Genomic DNA, 16,514 nt, shown 5'->3' with positions numbered 1-16,514 from the left:
AAAATAACCACATAGGAGGTAAAATTTACAAAATAATTTTTGTCAAACTAAATTTTTGAAAGTTAACATTCTATGAGTGTATTTGACAGTTTATAAATACACTTAAGAATGTTAGTTTTTCTATTTTCCTAGCACAAAAAATTTTTGTAATACGGTATCACGAGTCAATTTTGTGATAAATGTCTCATATTTGGGTCACATTTAAAAAATATTATTTTTTATGCTAAAAATATTACTTATTATTGTAAATATGAGCATAGTTAACTTAGAGTAGATCTCTTGTGAGACGGTCTCACGAATATTTATCTTGAGACGGGTCGACCTTACCGATATTCACAATAAAAAGTAATACTTTTAGCATAAAAAGTAATATTTTTCATGGATAACTCAAATAAGATATCAGTCTCACAAAATACGACTCGTGATACCGTCTCACACAAATTTTTGTCGTTAACTTATCTCGCAATAGTCCAACTATTTTTCTAATTATCCCTCACTTAGGATTATGACATAATTTTGAACTTATCTAAAATAACATTTTTCTCAAAAAGTATTTACAAATATAACTATAATATTTTTTTCTTCATTTGTTTTTTAAAAAAAAAACATCCCGACTGTCTACAAAACACAAAAGTACATATAAATAATATATCGAAATAGTTTAAAAATACAAATATATTATGTATATGTCATACATAATATTCGTGTATTATGTTATACACATAAAATCCGTGTATCAATGGCTAATATCATGATATGTACCGCATTTGTTTATCATAATCTTAAAAAAAATGAGGAAAGTTCTAGTTTAACATTTAATTAGGGCAAAAAATATATTTTTTACATTGAGAGATATTTTTCTTTTTGATACTTGTTATGTTTTGATAAATTTATGTCCTTAGCGAATTACAATATTTTCATAAGTTAGAATAATTAGTAATTTTTATAAAATTATTTAAAACAATCCATTCTTTTATAATTTATTCATTTTAATAATATATGTAATTTTGATAATATATTTTTCTCAAATAAAATTACTAATATATATATATATGTATGTATATTTGTTTTACTAATTTTTTTTTATATTCAACATTTCAATTTATATATTGATCGAGCATCAACGTTTCAATTAAATTTATAGATATGAATAGAAAAAGAAACAGGGAGTGGCAATATCAATTAGAGAGTGGCACCGCTGTAAACCGAGTTCGATGGATGTGGGTACGTGGCGGAATATGAGTGGATATCTAAAAGCAGTAGTTAAATAATTGCTTTCCACGTGTTCAAATGGTACCAGCGAGTGATGCGCGTGGCTATGATTAAACTATAGGCGCGTGGAAAATTGAAGGAAGTAAAGAAGAGCCCGGCAACCCAACAAAGGGTCATTGTTTGCTTTGCTGTACTGGATTGTTCTTGCAAATGGATCGACACCACATCCATCACACTTTCTTTTATGTTTTCTTTTATCTATATTACATATAATATATTATATATTATTTTTAAATTATTATTTTATTAATGTTGCCAGTGATATATATTTTTATTATTATCATAACTTTAATAATAAACTAACTATTGATTTTTTTTTCTTTTTAGAATTACCTCAATACATTTGGCTCTAATGTATATAATTTTGTTATTGAGTTTGACTTTTTCAAAATGTTAAAAATAATTATATTCATATGTTAAATTATTATTTATTATTATTAAGTTTGAAATGCCGAGAATAATTAATCTTGTATCGTAATAAAAATTTTAAAATATCAACAAGATTCATTTAAAATTTAAAAGATTCAGTTTTCATTTAAATAAAAAGTTATAAAAACATATTTTAATAAATCTATGTATCTTTTTATCATTTTCATATCCACTTTCCAAATTTGTAAACTACATTTTCTTTAATTTTTATCCAATTTTTTTAAAATTTTAAATAATTATATCATTCATAATATAAAAAAAACAAAAATTTGTGTGAGACAGTTTCACGAATCGTATTTTGTGAGACGGATATCTTATTTGGATCATCTATGAAAAAGTATTACTTTTTATGCTAAGAGTATTACTTTTTATTGTGAATATCAGTATGGTTGATTCATCTCATAGATAAAGATTTGTGAGATCGTCTTACAAGAGATCTATTCTTTAAAAAAAATTATTATAAGAAAACATTATTGTAGTGCCCAAATTCAATACACGTATAACTCATGCATTTATTTAATTATTAAAGCATTTATTTAAGTTTAAATTGAGTTTTAGCCATGCATGATTTATTTAAATGCATTATTTTAAATGAATTATGTTTATGATATGCACGTTAAAATGTTTTCGAGTTTCATGCTTCAGGCGATTACTCGAGGCGAGATCGAGGAAAAGACCGGTGACGATTTTTGGGTACTTTAAAATTGGGGTATTTTAATTTTTAGTCAAGAATGAGGCGTTTTAGATAATTTATTAAGTTTTAGTATTTTAAAACCTAAATTATCAATTTAGGGATTTAGAGTTTTAAAACTTTTAAGTTAGCATTGCTTATTTTATCTTACATATTAGAGAATTTTATAAATGAGTGTATGTTTTTTAATTAAGGAATTGGTTATAGTTAGAGGTGTATTAGCGTTTTTAATTAAATTGATAATTTCTAAATGAGCAAATTTTAGTCCCTAATTATTTCAAAACTCACGCTACACACACACACACAAAAACATTTTCACACGCCTCAAACACACACACACATATTTGCAAATCAGTTTTATTATCTTTGAGAGAACAAAACTAGGGTTCTAAGAGAAGAATAGCAGCCGCCCCTTCTTCTGGAAATCCTGCGAGACTTAGTCGAGTTTTCTTCAAAGAATTTAGTGCCACGCTCATCCCAGAATCCTGTTGAAACATTCTATACGCAAAATTATGAAGTTCAAATATGTTCAAGTATGTACCAGTATGCAAGCATGTTAATGAAAAGTTTTCACGTTATGGCACGTCTATGTAATGTACGTATGTTCAGTTTAGTGCAAGTTCAAGTTTCAAGTATGTATGTCATATTTTAAAGTTGCATGTGGTTTTATTACGTAATACTCGTTATTTCCAATTTATACGTGTTGAGTCTTTAGACTCACTAGACTTGATCGATGCAGGTGATGATGTTTATGAGGAGACAGGAGGTGGGGACCAAGGAGCAGGCTTGGACTGAGCGGGAGGCTAAACCCGAGGACAGCCCACGTAATTTTTACGATTTTTATGCAGTTTAAAATACTCTGATTTGATGTGGGTTACGATGTTTGAAACAAGCATTTTGTCAGCAAATTTTTATTGGTGGACGGACGATGTAGTGACGACCGTATTGCTTTTATTTTCGTATTCCAAAAAATTTTTAATTCTTCCGCAAAATTTTAGTAGTAAAAAGTACGGTATGTTACAATTATATTAAAAACAAAAAAATTTGATATTATGAACGCAACACGTGAAAATAGTCATTGGTTATCATATAAAAGAATCTATCTCGAATAATAACTATTTTGATATTTTGGCATGACCGTTTTCTAAATCAGCGATTATACATTTATCTCACTAAAAAATTTTAATTTTCAAATAACAATTGACTCTGGAACGACATTGTTTCGTGCGAGGATTGTATCAATAACACTACTCTTATCCCACAAAAAACCACACAATGATATATATTTAATATAATTGCTAAATTATTTTTAAAATATACAAAAACTTACACACTGTATAAACAAATTATAAATAGTTTTTGTAATTACATCGTGTATGTTTTTCCCTGAAAAACACATTATGCATACCAGATCGACCAATCATGCACAATAGTAGATGTCTTCGGTTGTTAAATAATATCTTCTACTAAAACAATGATATGCACATACATTTTTCTTTCATAAATTGACTTTAATCAGAAGTTGTTAGTTAACATATTTAGACATATGTAAAAGTGTGTTAATTGCAACGTCTTATGAAGAGGAAGTAGAGAAAAAGACAAGTTGATTATATATCGACTAAAAGTTTAGTTGAACGTTCAACAAACTACGAAAACTATTCACGATCTGCCTTATTAAGATCTCCAGTATGTTTATATTCAATCATCAAAATTCTGTTCTACACGCTACTCAAGTTGTTCAAGCTATTTTGTTTAATGTGCTGTGATTATTGTGTTATTTGAAATTAAGATTCAAATAACTTTGGTTTGTAATTGAAAAAATATCAAGGATCACTAGTTATTAATTAAAAAAAATCTCTTATACTAACTTTTGACATGAGGATGAAACTTTTTCATAATTTAAAAAATGTTTATTAATCACTGAATTTTATATTTTACAAATATCTTTTTCTCTAATCTCTTATATCTTATTATTTCAATTTTTAAAAAATTAATAACTATAGTCTTAATTTTTTTAAAAAAATAAATAAAATTAATATATTTTCATACACACATATATATAAAATCAAAATTTATTATTTAATTGAATTGATTTTTAAAAATTATAGAATAAATTATGGATTTACTACCAAAAAAATTCAGATAGCTAATTGATAAGAACGCTGATTAGGAATCGCAGTGTGTTAACTATTATTCTCATGGCGTTTCACCGGAGCTCAGCCATACTCTGCAAGGTTATCAGAGGCGGCCGAACAGCAGCAGTGTCCTCCTACAGTTCTTCGTTGTCCAATTCATTCAGTTACTCTAATCGTATCAGATCGCATTCGACGGAATCCGACAATAAAGGTGTCACATCATCAGCTGCGGGGTACCATATCAACAATGGGTCATCTTACATGCGTGGAGCAGTGTTTTGGGAACCGAATAAACCCCTCACTTTCGAAGATTTCCACATGCCCCGCCCTAAAGTCAACGAAGTTCTCATCAAAACCAAGGGTATTGTTTTGATTCGAATTTGATTTGTAGTTACACGGTCGTGCGATTCGCTGTAAAGAAAGTACTTATTTTTTCTTTCCTTGAAGTCTCACGCATGATCGAAGAAAATGATTTGAGTAAATGGAACTCTGATTTGATGTGTTTGATCGTAATTAACAGTCTTTTTAAAGTAAACGTCTTGAATTTACTTTAGAAATGGTGGTATGAGAAAAAGGAAAATGAATGCGTATCTGCCTTCACAGCTAACTGGAAAAGGTTCAATTCTTTATTGTAAACTGTCATCCACCCCAGTGGCGGATACACTGGAGCAAGCAGGGCAGTCTCCCAGATGTATTAAGTCGCACTAAATTTTGGTCCACTCCCCCAATCTGTTTAATGAAAGAATTAGAAACATGTAGTTAACCACAACTCCAGCTTAGAGTAAGGTTTTTACTATGTTGGGAGATTGGTAAGTGGATCGAACCAGAACTCTGCGTTAGAATTTTCTATAGGAGAGCGTTTAGGAGTGTATAAAATTTTCAATTTCAGAAACTTAATTTATAAACTTGTAGAATGATAAGGTTTTTTGCTTGTCATGTTTGAATAATGCAGCCTGTGGAGTTTGCCACTCCGATCTGCATGTGATCAAAGGTGAGCTTCCTTTTCCCAGCCCTTGTGTTGTGGGGCATGAGATTACTGGTGAGGTGGTTGAACATGGGCCGCATACTGATAGTAAAATCATTGAAAGGTTTGATTAATTCTTTTTAAAAAAAATACATTTGGCATATCATACAGTTGTGGAGACTGACTAAAATTGATCTGCTGTTCTCTTTCAGGTTTCCTGTTGGATCTCGAATTGCTGGGGCCTTTATAATGCCTTGTGGAAGCTGTTTCTACTGCTCCAAGGCAAGTGTGTTAAGAGATGCCTTTAGAATGTTCATTTGTGAACCTTAACTCGTTCTGCTAGCTAGTAAATACGCCATGTTGACAACATTATCTCTTGGGTTAAAACAGGGTCAAGATGACTTGTGTGAGTCTTTTTTTGAATACAATCGAGCAAAAGGAACACTTTATGATGGTGAAACAAGACTATTTTTCCGCCATAATGGTACACTCATAACTCAGTTTTCTACTATAGAGTATCATCAAGTGCGACTATTCATTAGTCTCAACGTCCAAAAGTAGAGTCTCCTGCTCTATATGATTTTTTGTTTGTATCTGTGTATTTTGGTGTGTTTTCGGTGTTAATTGAAGTAAACGGAGTCTGAAGAAAGACAAAAAGAAGAAAAAGAAATAAAGAAAGATGGATAGAAGAAAGGAAAAAAATTTACCCGAAAAAAAAGAAGAAACAGAAAGAAAGAAGGATAGAATAACGAAAAAAACTTGATCTGCATTATTTTCAAAGTTTATTCTGGGTGTGTCAATGGGCGGTTCACCGTCTCAGGCAAGCTAATGGCTAATAAACTTGGTGATAAGATGTGGTTAATAGTTCCGGTTCTGCAGGCAAGCCAGCATATATGTATAGCATGGGAGGCCTCGCTGAGTATTGTGTGGTACCAGCACATGCACTAACGGTTCTACCCAACTCATTGCCTTACACGGAATCTGCCATCCTAGGATGTGCAGTTTTCACTGCCTACGGGGCCATGGCTCATGCTGCTCAGGTGCATCCTGGTGATTCCATTGCTGTGATTGGTATTGGAGGCGTTGGCTCAAGGTACCAACAAAAGCCACCACATGTTATGAAAGCTTCACACCTTTATGATTAATTGTTTGTGGTCGGTCATAGAAGTCCAAAACAGTGTGGAATAGAATCTTGTGACAGTACTGGCGATAAATGGCTTCTCTGGGGTTCTGTTTCCTTTATTTATCAGTTCACATAATACGAGGTGTACCATATTGAGCACAACAAATAGCCTTGTGATAGCTATCCCAAATTCCTGTTTTTCTAATGTTAAGATTAAGAGTAAATAGAACTAATCATAATTTCAAGCTATTCCGTGCAATATAATGTAACTATCAACTGTGTAGATTTTTTGAAACACATGTATCTAAATCGCAGCAATTGAACTCATAGTTTGTAGCTGGAAGAGGGGAGGAAGGATGAGATATTGGGTTTTTTTTTTTTTTGAAGAAAGATCAGATATAGATCTTGATGCAATCTGATGTTTCAAAAGTTTTGGAGCTTGCTTGCTGATTTTGTTGTTAAACATGGCAGTGCCAACTTCCGAGTTACCCAATGTTTTACCTCTTTCTTTCTTTCTTTCTTCCTCTTCGCCGTTCAGTTTTGTCCATCCATTGCCTAATTCTTATGAGGTTTCTCTTCTGATTTTTCCTAAATTAAAAACTGTTTCCCCAATTTTTTTGACGACCTTGTTACCCAATCCCTTGCAGACCACTAATGCTCGGCCTTAAATGTTCGGTGATTTTAGAACATGTTGATCATAAGTCAGAGAGGGCATATGGAATTATTTATTGGTTTTTGTTCATTTTGCGAGACCCTGATTACGAATGTGGGCTACTTATTCTACAATAACCAATTTACAAACCTGGTCATCTGATGAACTCGTTAGAGCACTTCAGAGGTTTCTTTTCTTACTTTGTACCGATACGATTTTTATGTATATAACTGGATGGATTGCTAATATTTGTAACTCGGTCATGATTACTTTGTGTGGCTTTACCTGTAAAAAATCAAACAGTTGTCTGCAGATAGCTAGGGCGTTTGGGGCGTCTGAGATTATTGCAGTGGATGTCCAAGATGAGAAGCTTCAGAAAGCTAAGATATTTGGAGCCACTCACACCATAAATGCACGAAAGGAAGATGCTGTTACAAAAATTAAAGTACGCTCTCCTCCCTCCCAGTTCGCTGAGTTTAACAAATTACAGACTTACTACCATAGCAACCAAGTTAGATCCATATTTACTATATCATGTTTTTTCTCTCCAATAAACGGTCAATTGGATGCACAAGATAAGAATATCATTTTAATGTATTTTTGTATCGATTTAGTGGAAACTTTTTAGAGCTCAGCTTGAATTTTAGACTCATTCCTTCTTGTTAACTGATTTCCATTGCAAGGTAAATTCAAGCAATAATTTTCATTGCTTCCATCAGTTCCTCCGAGCACCGTTATTCTTTATTGTTGGTGTAACTCAATACCACCAATCCTATCTACAAGCACGATCTGGCAGTCCAAATTTTTATAAATTCTGTAAGAGCGTTTATAATAGTGCTGAGGCTTTAGTTTCACTCATTCTACTTCTGATAATGCTGTGCCGATTCTATTTAGTTATAGTCAATCGATCATGTGTATAATGAGCCATTTGCAAAAAGTTAAGCCAAGCAGTCCTTATAAATAGATCCAACACATCGAGCTATTCATCCTCTGGATAAGAAATTTTGATAATTCATTCTGGCGTTCGAATCTGATAGATTTTGCATTAGATGTTTTTATTTTCAATGTGAAATCTCAATTATTTGAATTACTGTGGTTATCATGCATGTGAAAAAGATTTTCACTTCGTCTATAAAATATAGTTTAAGGATGATCACTTCAAAAGGAAAAATGCTTCTCAAATTGCTAAATTGGAATATCTATTCAGGAAATTACCGGAGGAAAAGGTGCAGACGTTGCTGTGGAGGCCTTAGGAAGGTCACAGACATTTTCACAATGTGTACAAAGCGTACGAGATGGAGGAAAAGCTGTGATGATTGGCCTTACTCTCTCTGGCGCTAAAGGAGAAGTAGATATAAATCATTTGGTTCGTAGGCAGGTGAGTTTCCTATCTCTTCCAGTCACTTTATACAGTCTCTAGTGTCATCCTTGCTATACTCAGATTTCACAGCTGCTCAAAATTTACTTCATGTTGTGGTCCAAATGTCTAGAGTAAATAAAACTAGGATCCAGTGCTATTTGAAAAAAGTAATTGCTACTTTGTATTATGAGGGCATTAAGTTATCACATATAACATTATGTGCTTGTCGTCTATGCACACTCCCAACATTACGTTGTGCTTGTTCATTTGGCGGTGACCTAAAATTTCAGAAGTTTTATATGTATTTACCCTTTGAAGTTAAGGAAAAATGAAGAATTTTGCCAACTTTTGTTCCTTATTTTCTTGACTCCTTTCTCAACGGCATTTGGCCTAGATGCTGCATTATAGGAGTAGGAAAAAATTATTTGGAACCATCATTCTAGATCTTTTGTTACGTTACGTCGATGTGATCTTTCTCCAGTTTCGTATAACAAAGTGTTTGTTAAAGCATCAATGATTCGATTTAAGGCCACACCTCACTATCATCACATTCAATCAAGAACCTCATGGAACTAAAGAACTGGGATACGACATGGTTAACTCATTTTATCTACGGCAACTGCCAACTATCTTGTATCCTTGGTTCAACGTTTCATTATTCTAAGCTATTAGAAATTGGTGATGCAGATAAAAGTCATCGGGTCGTATGGAGGTAGGGCAAGGCAAGATCTTCCAAAGTTAGTTAAGTTGGCGGAAAGAGGGACATTTAATCTGGAGGCAGCTGTTTCAAGAAAGTGCAAATTTGAGGAGGCCGTAGAGGTATACAAGGACCTTGATAAAGGTAGTATTATTGGACGTGCTGTGGTTGAGATAATGTAATCCTCCACTTATTACTGTCTTATCTTAACTGAACAAACGATATTTAAATAATGGGTATTCTCAAGTTGAGAGTGATTATATATATCTTAGGGGATTTTTTTTCTTTCAAAAAATTACTCAATGAGATACTAGGTACTGCATCGTGAAAAACCTGGTGCTAAAAATCATTTTTTTAATCAGTGCAGAAACTCTCTGTTTTTTTTAGGAAGAATCTAGGAAGTCATTTTTGACATCACTTAACATTGCATATTATGGACGCAAATGCGTTTCGTTTACCAATAATTTTAGCAACACAAGAAAAAGCACAATCTAAACTTCTAAATAAAAAAAAAGAATGCCATTTACAAATATCAAGAGTAACGCCTTTATATTAGGCCATCAGATGGGATTGTTATCAAAATTCCCGATGGCCATTCGACCCAAAACATCGTCCCAACAAAAGAATGAATAAGATTTCAAATGGGATGTATATACCAAGCGCATAGCCACTTTATCCCACTTGCTCTAATCTTGTTATCACATGGTAAAATTAATTATTAGTTCTTTTGAAAAACTAACTGTTAGTAGCATCATTACTTTTAACACGGAGATTAAATATCTTTCCACTTGTTCTCATACTTTAGGAAGGCATGGGCAGGATTTTCCCTCGGTGGGGCACGAACACGAGTTGATCTGCGAACCAGGGCGTCATCTTCCAGTACATCTCTTTGTGTGGCCTCCTTCGATCTTCTATGAAGTTGGGCACTGTAAAAGTGAAGTCAAATAAATATAAAACGGAGTAGGATAAGGGATTCAGGATGATACTCAGAGGTTATTAAGTAAAGAACTTTAGCATATGAAAGTCAAGCTCAAATCTTAAAGATTAATGTTCATGTCGAGAATCTTAAAAGAAGAAACAGAGGACATATGAAGCCTAATCATTAATGTCATGCAGTTATGGTATGGCCATGTTGACACAATATCTTTGGGTAAAACCTTGGCACCGTCCATATCTTTTGACAAGCTGGATCATCAAGTAATGTTGTTAACTGTTACAAAGATTCTGAGCTCAAGGAGTCCAAAACGACAAACAATACTATCAACATTAATTATAAATACTAGTAAACGATGCAGACGTTTTGCATATGTTATTATTATTTTTAATTTGATCAAATAATACTAAACAATTAACACGAAATTATTTTTAATTTAGAAGAAAAGTTGATCCATTTAAAAGAGAAGATTTGTTTAGATATTTTTCCATGTAAAATATGGAATGATTTGAGGAAGTTTTTAATAGGATAAGAAGAGTAATATAAAATTGAATATTTTAGTATCTTCTAAGTTGCTACTCTTAAGGTCTCACACTTAATAATACAGTATAGATGTTTTGTATCAGGATTCAGGAGTACAGCATACTCTGAATTCGAAAAATGCACAGCCTAATCCCTGTGATATTTCCTAAGGCTCTTGAGGAAAATATTCAATAAAGTTTCGCAAATTTTTTATGTTACGAACTAAATATACAAACACGGTCATATTTCAACAAACTAACACCGGAAATTAGCATAGCATACAAAAATGAGAAAGAAATGCTTTTGCACAAATTCACAAACCATATTTTGTTGTAGTATTTCTGCAGCTGCTTTTTAAGAGCCCTCTCCCTCTGACCTTTTGGATTCAATGAACCAATCAAAGCATCAAGCTGCGAGAACGTTTCCGGTAGTAAATAAGAGTGAAACAAAAAAAAAATGACAGATAACAGAGCCGGAGATCCTTACCTCTTCCTTGGTTTTATAGTAGCCCCATTGCTTAGAGTCAGAACTCTCAACAAATATTCTTCCATCACGTCGAAAAAACCAATACCTGCAATAATTTCTGTCTTTCCCTAAAGGCATAGTGCGTATGTATCTCTTCTCAATTTCACGTTCAAGAAATTCTTTCTGCATCAAGAGTAAATAGTGTATCTATCAGCGCCGAAGTTCACATCATATAAACCTACTTTCATCTCCATCAACCTTTTCTCCATTTTACGAGAATAAACACGCACAAACATAAACAGACGCCAAAAATAAAATGCAAACAAACACAAAACCCTCATAACACCCACCAAACAACAAATACATATAGATTACCCTCTGCTCAGTGCTTTTCATCTCGATTGATTCCTTGATTTCATGTTTCTTCAATTTGTGAATCTCCCTCTTCGATAGATGATTACCATTTTCAACAGAGTTGGGTTCAACCTTCTGCTTCTTCGAATTCTTCTCAGATATGTCGTTCCCAAGTTCAATCTCACTGTCCGCCAACATTATCCGGGAGCAAGGGAGGAAAATGAGAAACAGAAGAAAATGAAGAGATGGCTACCATATCATTGAACTCATCTACCAAAATGTCATTACTTCAGAAATAAAAAAAAACAATCAACTCCAACCTTTTTCTTGAAGAATGATTCTGCTGAGAGTGAACTGACGAATGATTCTTTTTTCGAGTGTAAACTTTGTCATTCCTATTCTCTGAAATAACACCGTTGGGCATACTGTGATTGCCTTCACTCAACTTCACTTCTTCTTTTGGAGTAGCTTCGAACTTCCTACGCTCCTTTTCTTCTCTCTTCTTTCTACCTTCGTCCAATGCTTCATCCCTCCTTGTTGCAGCAAGAGCCTGTCGTTCTTCAACATACTCATCCAACTTGTCCCGAATAGTACCCGTCTCTAAAGCTTGAGCAACCAGTTCTTGAAATAATGCCAGTTTCACATGAATACCTAACAGGCCATGATGACCTCGCTTAATTGTACTGATGTGCATAGAAAAATCCACAGTACAACTTGTTTCCAAGAAATCACACAGATATTCAGTCCAATTAATTTGTGTAATCTGAAATACAAAGAATTTGAGAGGTCAGGGTACTTGAGAAAGAACCAACTAAAACAAGAAAATAGTGATGATTGATGTGTCGTCCAACAAATTTAACTTCTAAGATGAGAAATAACTGTCACAGAAATAAATTTTCTCAGATGTATAACCTTCGATTTTCGTTTTTTATTTTCTACTGCCATGGAAAACTTCCCAGTGTCATTCAAAAGCAACCGAAGCAGAGTTGAATAAGATTCGACAATAAGCAACGGAGTGCTGTCCTTATAACATAAAGAATTCTCAAAGTCTTCGAGGGAAAATGGCGACAGATTGAATAGCCTGCCATAAGAACCACAAAAATCCCATAACATCAAAAGATTCCCCACACAATCCATAGGTACATTGAAATCTCGGCATGGGCAAGGCCTTTCTGTCAAAAGCCGATCTTCCTCTGCAGGTTCCACAAAGAGATCATCAATTGGATATTTTATGGTTTTAGCTTCTGGATTCTCAGTAGCTGCATCTACCAAAACAGGTAATAAATTGAGATGTATAAATATAATAAAACAAGGGATGGAAAAAACAGACTTTTTCAGCCTTTAAAATCATAAAGATAAAAAAAAATCCTAACAGGCACTAATGATCAGATTCAAGTGTACACAATAAAACACAAAGGAGACAAAAAAGAACAAAGAACTAACTTGACCTCAGCCCAACTTTCCTTTTCTTGTTATTACACTGGATCCAAAAATGAATACATGAATTGCACATGTGACATTTGTTGGATAACAAGGAAAAACTAAAACAGCAGCAAATGAAATAACCATGCCGGACCTGAAAAGCGCGACAATTAAAGCCTACCTCTATCAGCAGTGGATGTTGAGGGCTTAGAAATTTCCTCACCTGATTTCCTCCTTTTATATACCTTGAGGCTGTTTTCATTTTGCTCCTGAAATCAATAAAAATTAATGACACAGTTCCCAATAAAATGAAGGTACTAAAGGAAAATAGAAATTCAGACATCACCGCAGTCTTTTTTTTATCTTCAATTTTCTTTTGTTTGTCTTCAATTTTTTTTCGCTTTCTATTACAAACTACAAATCCATCCTGGATGGAAATTTCATTCTTTAGTTCTAAAGGAGGGGCAGTTGAGATTCCATGCTTCCTTGCCAAAGAATCATGTATGACCCAAGGTAGGCTTCGATAAGTAGAGTCTTTGATGAAAGACTTCAGAAAACGTTTACTAAGAGGTGGATTCTTTCCCGTCAATTCATCAGCATTTACTATGACTTTTCCATTCATTTCATGGTCACTGTTAAGCCATGCAATCTCATACTGTGTTCTGTTAGCATCCTCCTGAAGAACTTTCAAAATTTTGCATGGATATAAACGACCATCCTTCCTTCCAAATAATTCAGCACCCACTGTAAATGGACCTTGTAACTTCGTAGCAATTGCATTTACCAGATCTTTTAAATTTAGCACGCCTGCCACAAAGAAAATAAAATTTTAAAAGTGTTTTATGCAATGTAGTAAACAATACCCACAAGAACAATATTAGAAGAAAGAGCACCTCAATCCAATTAGAGTAGAATGACAATTCAAGAAATCAAATGCGTTCTTGAAAAACATAAACAACCCTTCCCGACTAATTATCAACAACAGAAATACTAAAAAAAAGATTTCCCTATATCCGAGGCCTGGGCGATGGGCTTTGAAAAAGGGGAATTCTCTGATTTCTGAGATTCAAACAGCACGATCATAATCATTACTCCTAATGTAAGTATGTAACATGGTCACATGGGTGAGTATCAAGCCGCATATGAATTCCAAGAACAATGTAGAAGAAATAACATTATTATAGCAGAAATAGATGTCATCGACTTTAATGACCCACTATTGATGTTGAATCAACTTTAATGACTCACTATTGCTAGTCTTTGTACCAACAACCATAAAATACTCTCCAACATTGGAAATGACCGCGCCCTCAGCATTAACAGTAGATTCCCAATATTCCATAAAGAATAACTCAAAATACTACTGCCCAGATCATACAAGCGACAACAGAAACTGAATTTGTGTACAGTGAATGTTATCAAGGATGAACGATCATGGGCATGTTAACTATATCTGACGATTATATCACGAGGAATAAATTTTGCTTAGGACTATCAGCAAGAAACTGTGGTGTTGTCCAAGAGTCGGAGGAAGCAACGAGCTGTCGGTGTCACTGTTAGCTTTTGGCTAAACTCGCATCATGAAAAATATCAATGAATTTGACCACCTTCCTATTTTAAATTTTATCAGGCCACAAATATGCAGAACAAAAACAGAAAAGAACTGGATTAAAGGAAAAAATGTGGTATCGGAAAAAAGGCTTTTTAAATGCTGACACGGGTTTAAGGAATTCATTTAACGAACCAACAAAAAGGAAACATCTACGTACAAAAACCAAAACTCAATAATTATTCTACTTACTGAGAGGTACAATTGCTCACTGTGACAGAAAAAACCCAACAACTAATCAATATTTTACACTTGTTGGATTAGTTGGCAATTAATCAACAAGCGGAAACCAACAAACAGAATAAAGCCAGATCTAGACTCATTAATGGCATGAAAAATACTTCATATGTTATTAGATTGATAATCCAAAAGGGGAGGACTTACTATATTGGACATCACGAAGTACACGAGCTACATATTCACTAGGAATATTTTGGATCCTTTCAGAAGCTTTTTTCTCGGAAACCAAAGCCTCTTCATAGGTTAGGTTACCCTTCCCTGTAGCTTTGCAGTTCCAAACCCTCTGGCGATATAAGTTGATCCTCTTCAAATATTCACTGTTCAAATATAAATGGATAGAAAACGTAAACACAAAAAAGTAAACGTATCCGAAGTTTTACCAAAATTTACACTTCAATGAGAATAATTTTCACCTATAGTTTCTGAAGATTTCTTTTGTGTAGCGAATTTGAAAGACTAGCTCTTGAGGCTTCAGATCACTGGGCTTTTCCACCAACGCAAGTGGCTTTCTTTTGTAGAGAGGCATAACTTCTGTATTTGAACACCTTCTAGTTTCAAGTTCATACCCTGTAAAACGAGTACATCATTCTTGAATTTACAACCCACTGGCAGAAAGTAAAAAAAAATGCGAAAAAGGAAAAAAACTAATGAAAGAAAGAGCCCAGATAAAATAAATCGCCAACAAAACGTTAATCGACAAGAATCGACTAAACCGAGGGTAGACAAACCCAAGTTACCAAAGGAACCATATGCACAATTCATAAATCCAAAGAAAATCTTAATGAAGAAACAAAACAGATGGAAAAAATAACGGAGAATTCAATTTTCGCTTCTTAAGACAACCACCAAAATAAAATAAAAAAACAATTATGCATGCATAGAAACTGTAACGATTCCCAATCTCTACACACAACGCAACACACATAAACAGTTCAAGAAAAATCCAGAACTACGATCCAATCCGCAAAACATGAGATTTAAACAAAAAAAAACATACATCCAGTTCATTCGTTCCCGCCAGAAATACATTAAATACATGCGTGAGAGCACATAGATTTACCGTGGACAGTGTGAGAAGAATTGATTTGAGGGTTTTCGACGGCGTAGAATGTGTACCTAAAAGAGGAGCGGAGACGGTGTTGGTACGTAGCCTGACGTGTTTCTCTTTCTCTCTAGCCTTCCCTCTCTCTCCCCCTCATTCCCTCGTATAACTCTGCCTATTTATAGTGAGTTCCCCACTTTTGGTGTTTACTATCGAGTACCAACAAATATTCCTTGCGAAATCACGATAACACCCTAGGCTTTGGCTTTATCGAGGGAAAATTATGATTGATTTTAAGTCAAGTAAGAACATGTTCTTAATCTAAATTATCTCGTGTGATAATCCACGAGCCGTTTGTTTATCATTTTTAGATCTGTGTAATTTTAGAAAACTGTGCAATGCCTAAAAAAATTTCAAAACATCAAATATAAGACGAGTGCAATGCCAAATGAAATTTTAGAACGAGTGTATCGTTCTCACTGTAGATCCAACGACTATCATCTACAAGATATTTTAGGTCCATGCTTAGCCTCACGTAATTTTTTCAATACAATAGTGCTTATTGAATTTATCATGTGACTAATGACCTTGAACCTAATCTTA

General features: G+C 33.7%; 2 protein-coding genes across 8 annotated transcripts; one reads left to right on the top strand and one right to left on the bottom strand.

Annotated features, from left to right (window-relative positions):
• Positions 1 to 4,530: 4,530 nt before the first annotated feature.
• LOC142536905 (uncharacterized) lies at positions 4,531 to 9,572 on the top strand. The gene is made up of 8 exons (XM_075642311.1): positions 4,531 to 4,888; positions 5,480 to 5,615; positions 5,704 to 5,773; positions 5,882 to 5,975; positions 6,371 to 6,584; positions 7,570 to 7,711; positions 8,474 to 8,644; positions 9,314 to 9,572. Exons 1-8 carry the CDS (start codon positions 4,591 to 4,593, stop codon positions 9,503 to 9,505), a joined length of 1,317 nt encoding a protein of 438 aa, XP_075498426.1. The 5' UTR covers positions 4,531 to 4,590; the 3' UTR covers positions 9,506 to 9,572.
• Positions 9,573 to 10,012: 440 nt separating this feature from the next.
• LOC142536903 (uncharacterized) lies at positions 10,013 to 16,076 on the bottom strand. Of its 7 annotated transcripts, none has more exons than XM_075642305.1 (11): positions 15,986 to 16,076; positions 15,283 to 15,436; positions 15,014 to 15,186; positions 13,367 to 13,827; positions 13,202 to 13,289; positions 12,511 to 12,863; positions 11,919 to 12,361; positions 11,620 to 11,782; positions 11,266 to 11,427; positions 11,101 to 11,189; positions 10,013 to 10,249 (listed from the first exon to the last, which is right to left on the bottom strand). In XM_075642305.1, exons 2-11 carry the CDS (start codon positions 15,393 to 15,395, stop codon positions 10,096 to 10,098), a joined length of 2,199 nt encoding a protein of 732 aa, XP_075498420.1. In that variant the 5' UTR covers positions 15,396 to 15,436; positions 15,986 to 16,076; the 3' UTR covers positions 10,013 to 10,095. The 7 variants fall into 7 exon arrangements, with proteins under 7 accessions (XP_075498420.1, XP_075498419.1, XP_075498421.1 ...); XM_075642304.1 differs by having other exon boundaries at positions 15,930 to 16,071; XM_075642306.1 differs by having other exon boundaries at positions 12,511 to 12,857; positions 15,930 to 16,071.
• Positions 16,077 to 16,514: the final 438 nt, after the last annotated feature.

Source organism: Primulina tabacum, chromosome 2, assembly GCF_025594145.1.
Source record: "Primulina tabacum isolate GXHZ01 chromosome 2, ASM2559414v2, whole genome shotgun sequence".
Taxonomy (NCBI): Eukaryota; Viridiplantae; Streptophyta; class Magnoliopsida; order Lamiales; family Gesneriaceae; genus Primulina; species Primulina tabacum.
The sequence above is the reverse complement of the archived record's forward strand: the minus strand, read 5'-3'. Positions and strand labels throughout refer to the sequence as shown.

Coding starts and splice junctions, on each gene's coding strand:
- LOC142536905 (XM_075642311.1), top strand. CDS start 4,591: ATGGCGTTTCACCGGAGCTCAGCCATACTCTGCAAGGTTATCAGAGGC. Junction 4,889..5,479: donor AGTTCTCATCAAAACCAAGG/GTATTGTTTTGA, acceptor TGAATAATGCAG/CCTGTGGAGTTTGCCACTCC. Junction 8,645..9,313: donor ATCATTTGGTTCGTAGGCAG/GTGAGTTTCCTA, acceptor TTGGTGATGCAG/ATAAAAGTCATCGGGTCGTA.
- LOC142536903 (XM_075642305.1), bottom strand. CDS start 15,395: ATGCCTCTCTACAAAAGAAAGCCACTTGCGTTGGTGGAAAAGCCCAGT. Junction 15,187..15,282: donor GAAATCTTCAGAAACTATAG/GTGAAAATTATT, acceptor ATATTTGAACAG/TGAATATTTGAAGAGGATCA. Junction 12,362..12,510: donor ATAAAAAACGAAAATCGAAG/GTTATACATCTG, acceptor TTTGTATTTCAG/ATTACACAAATTAATTGGAC.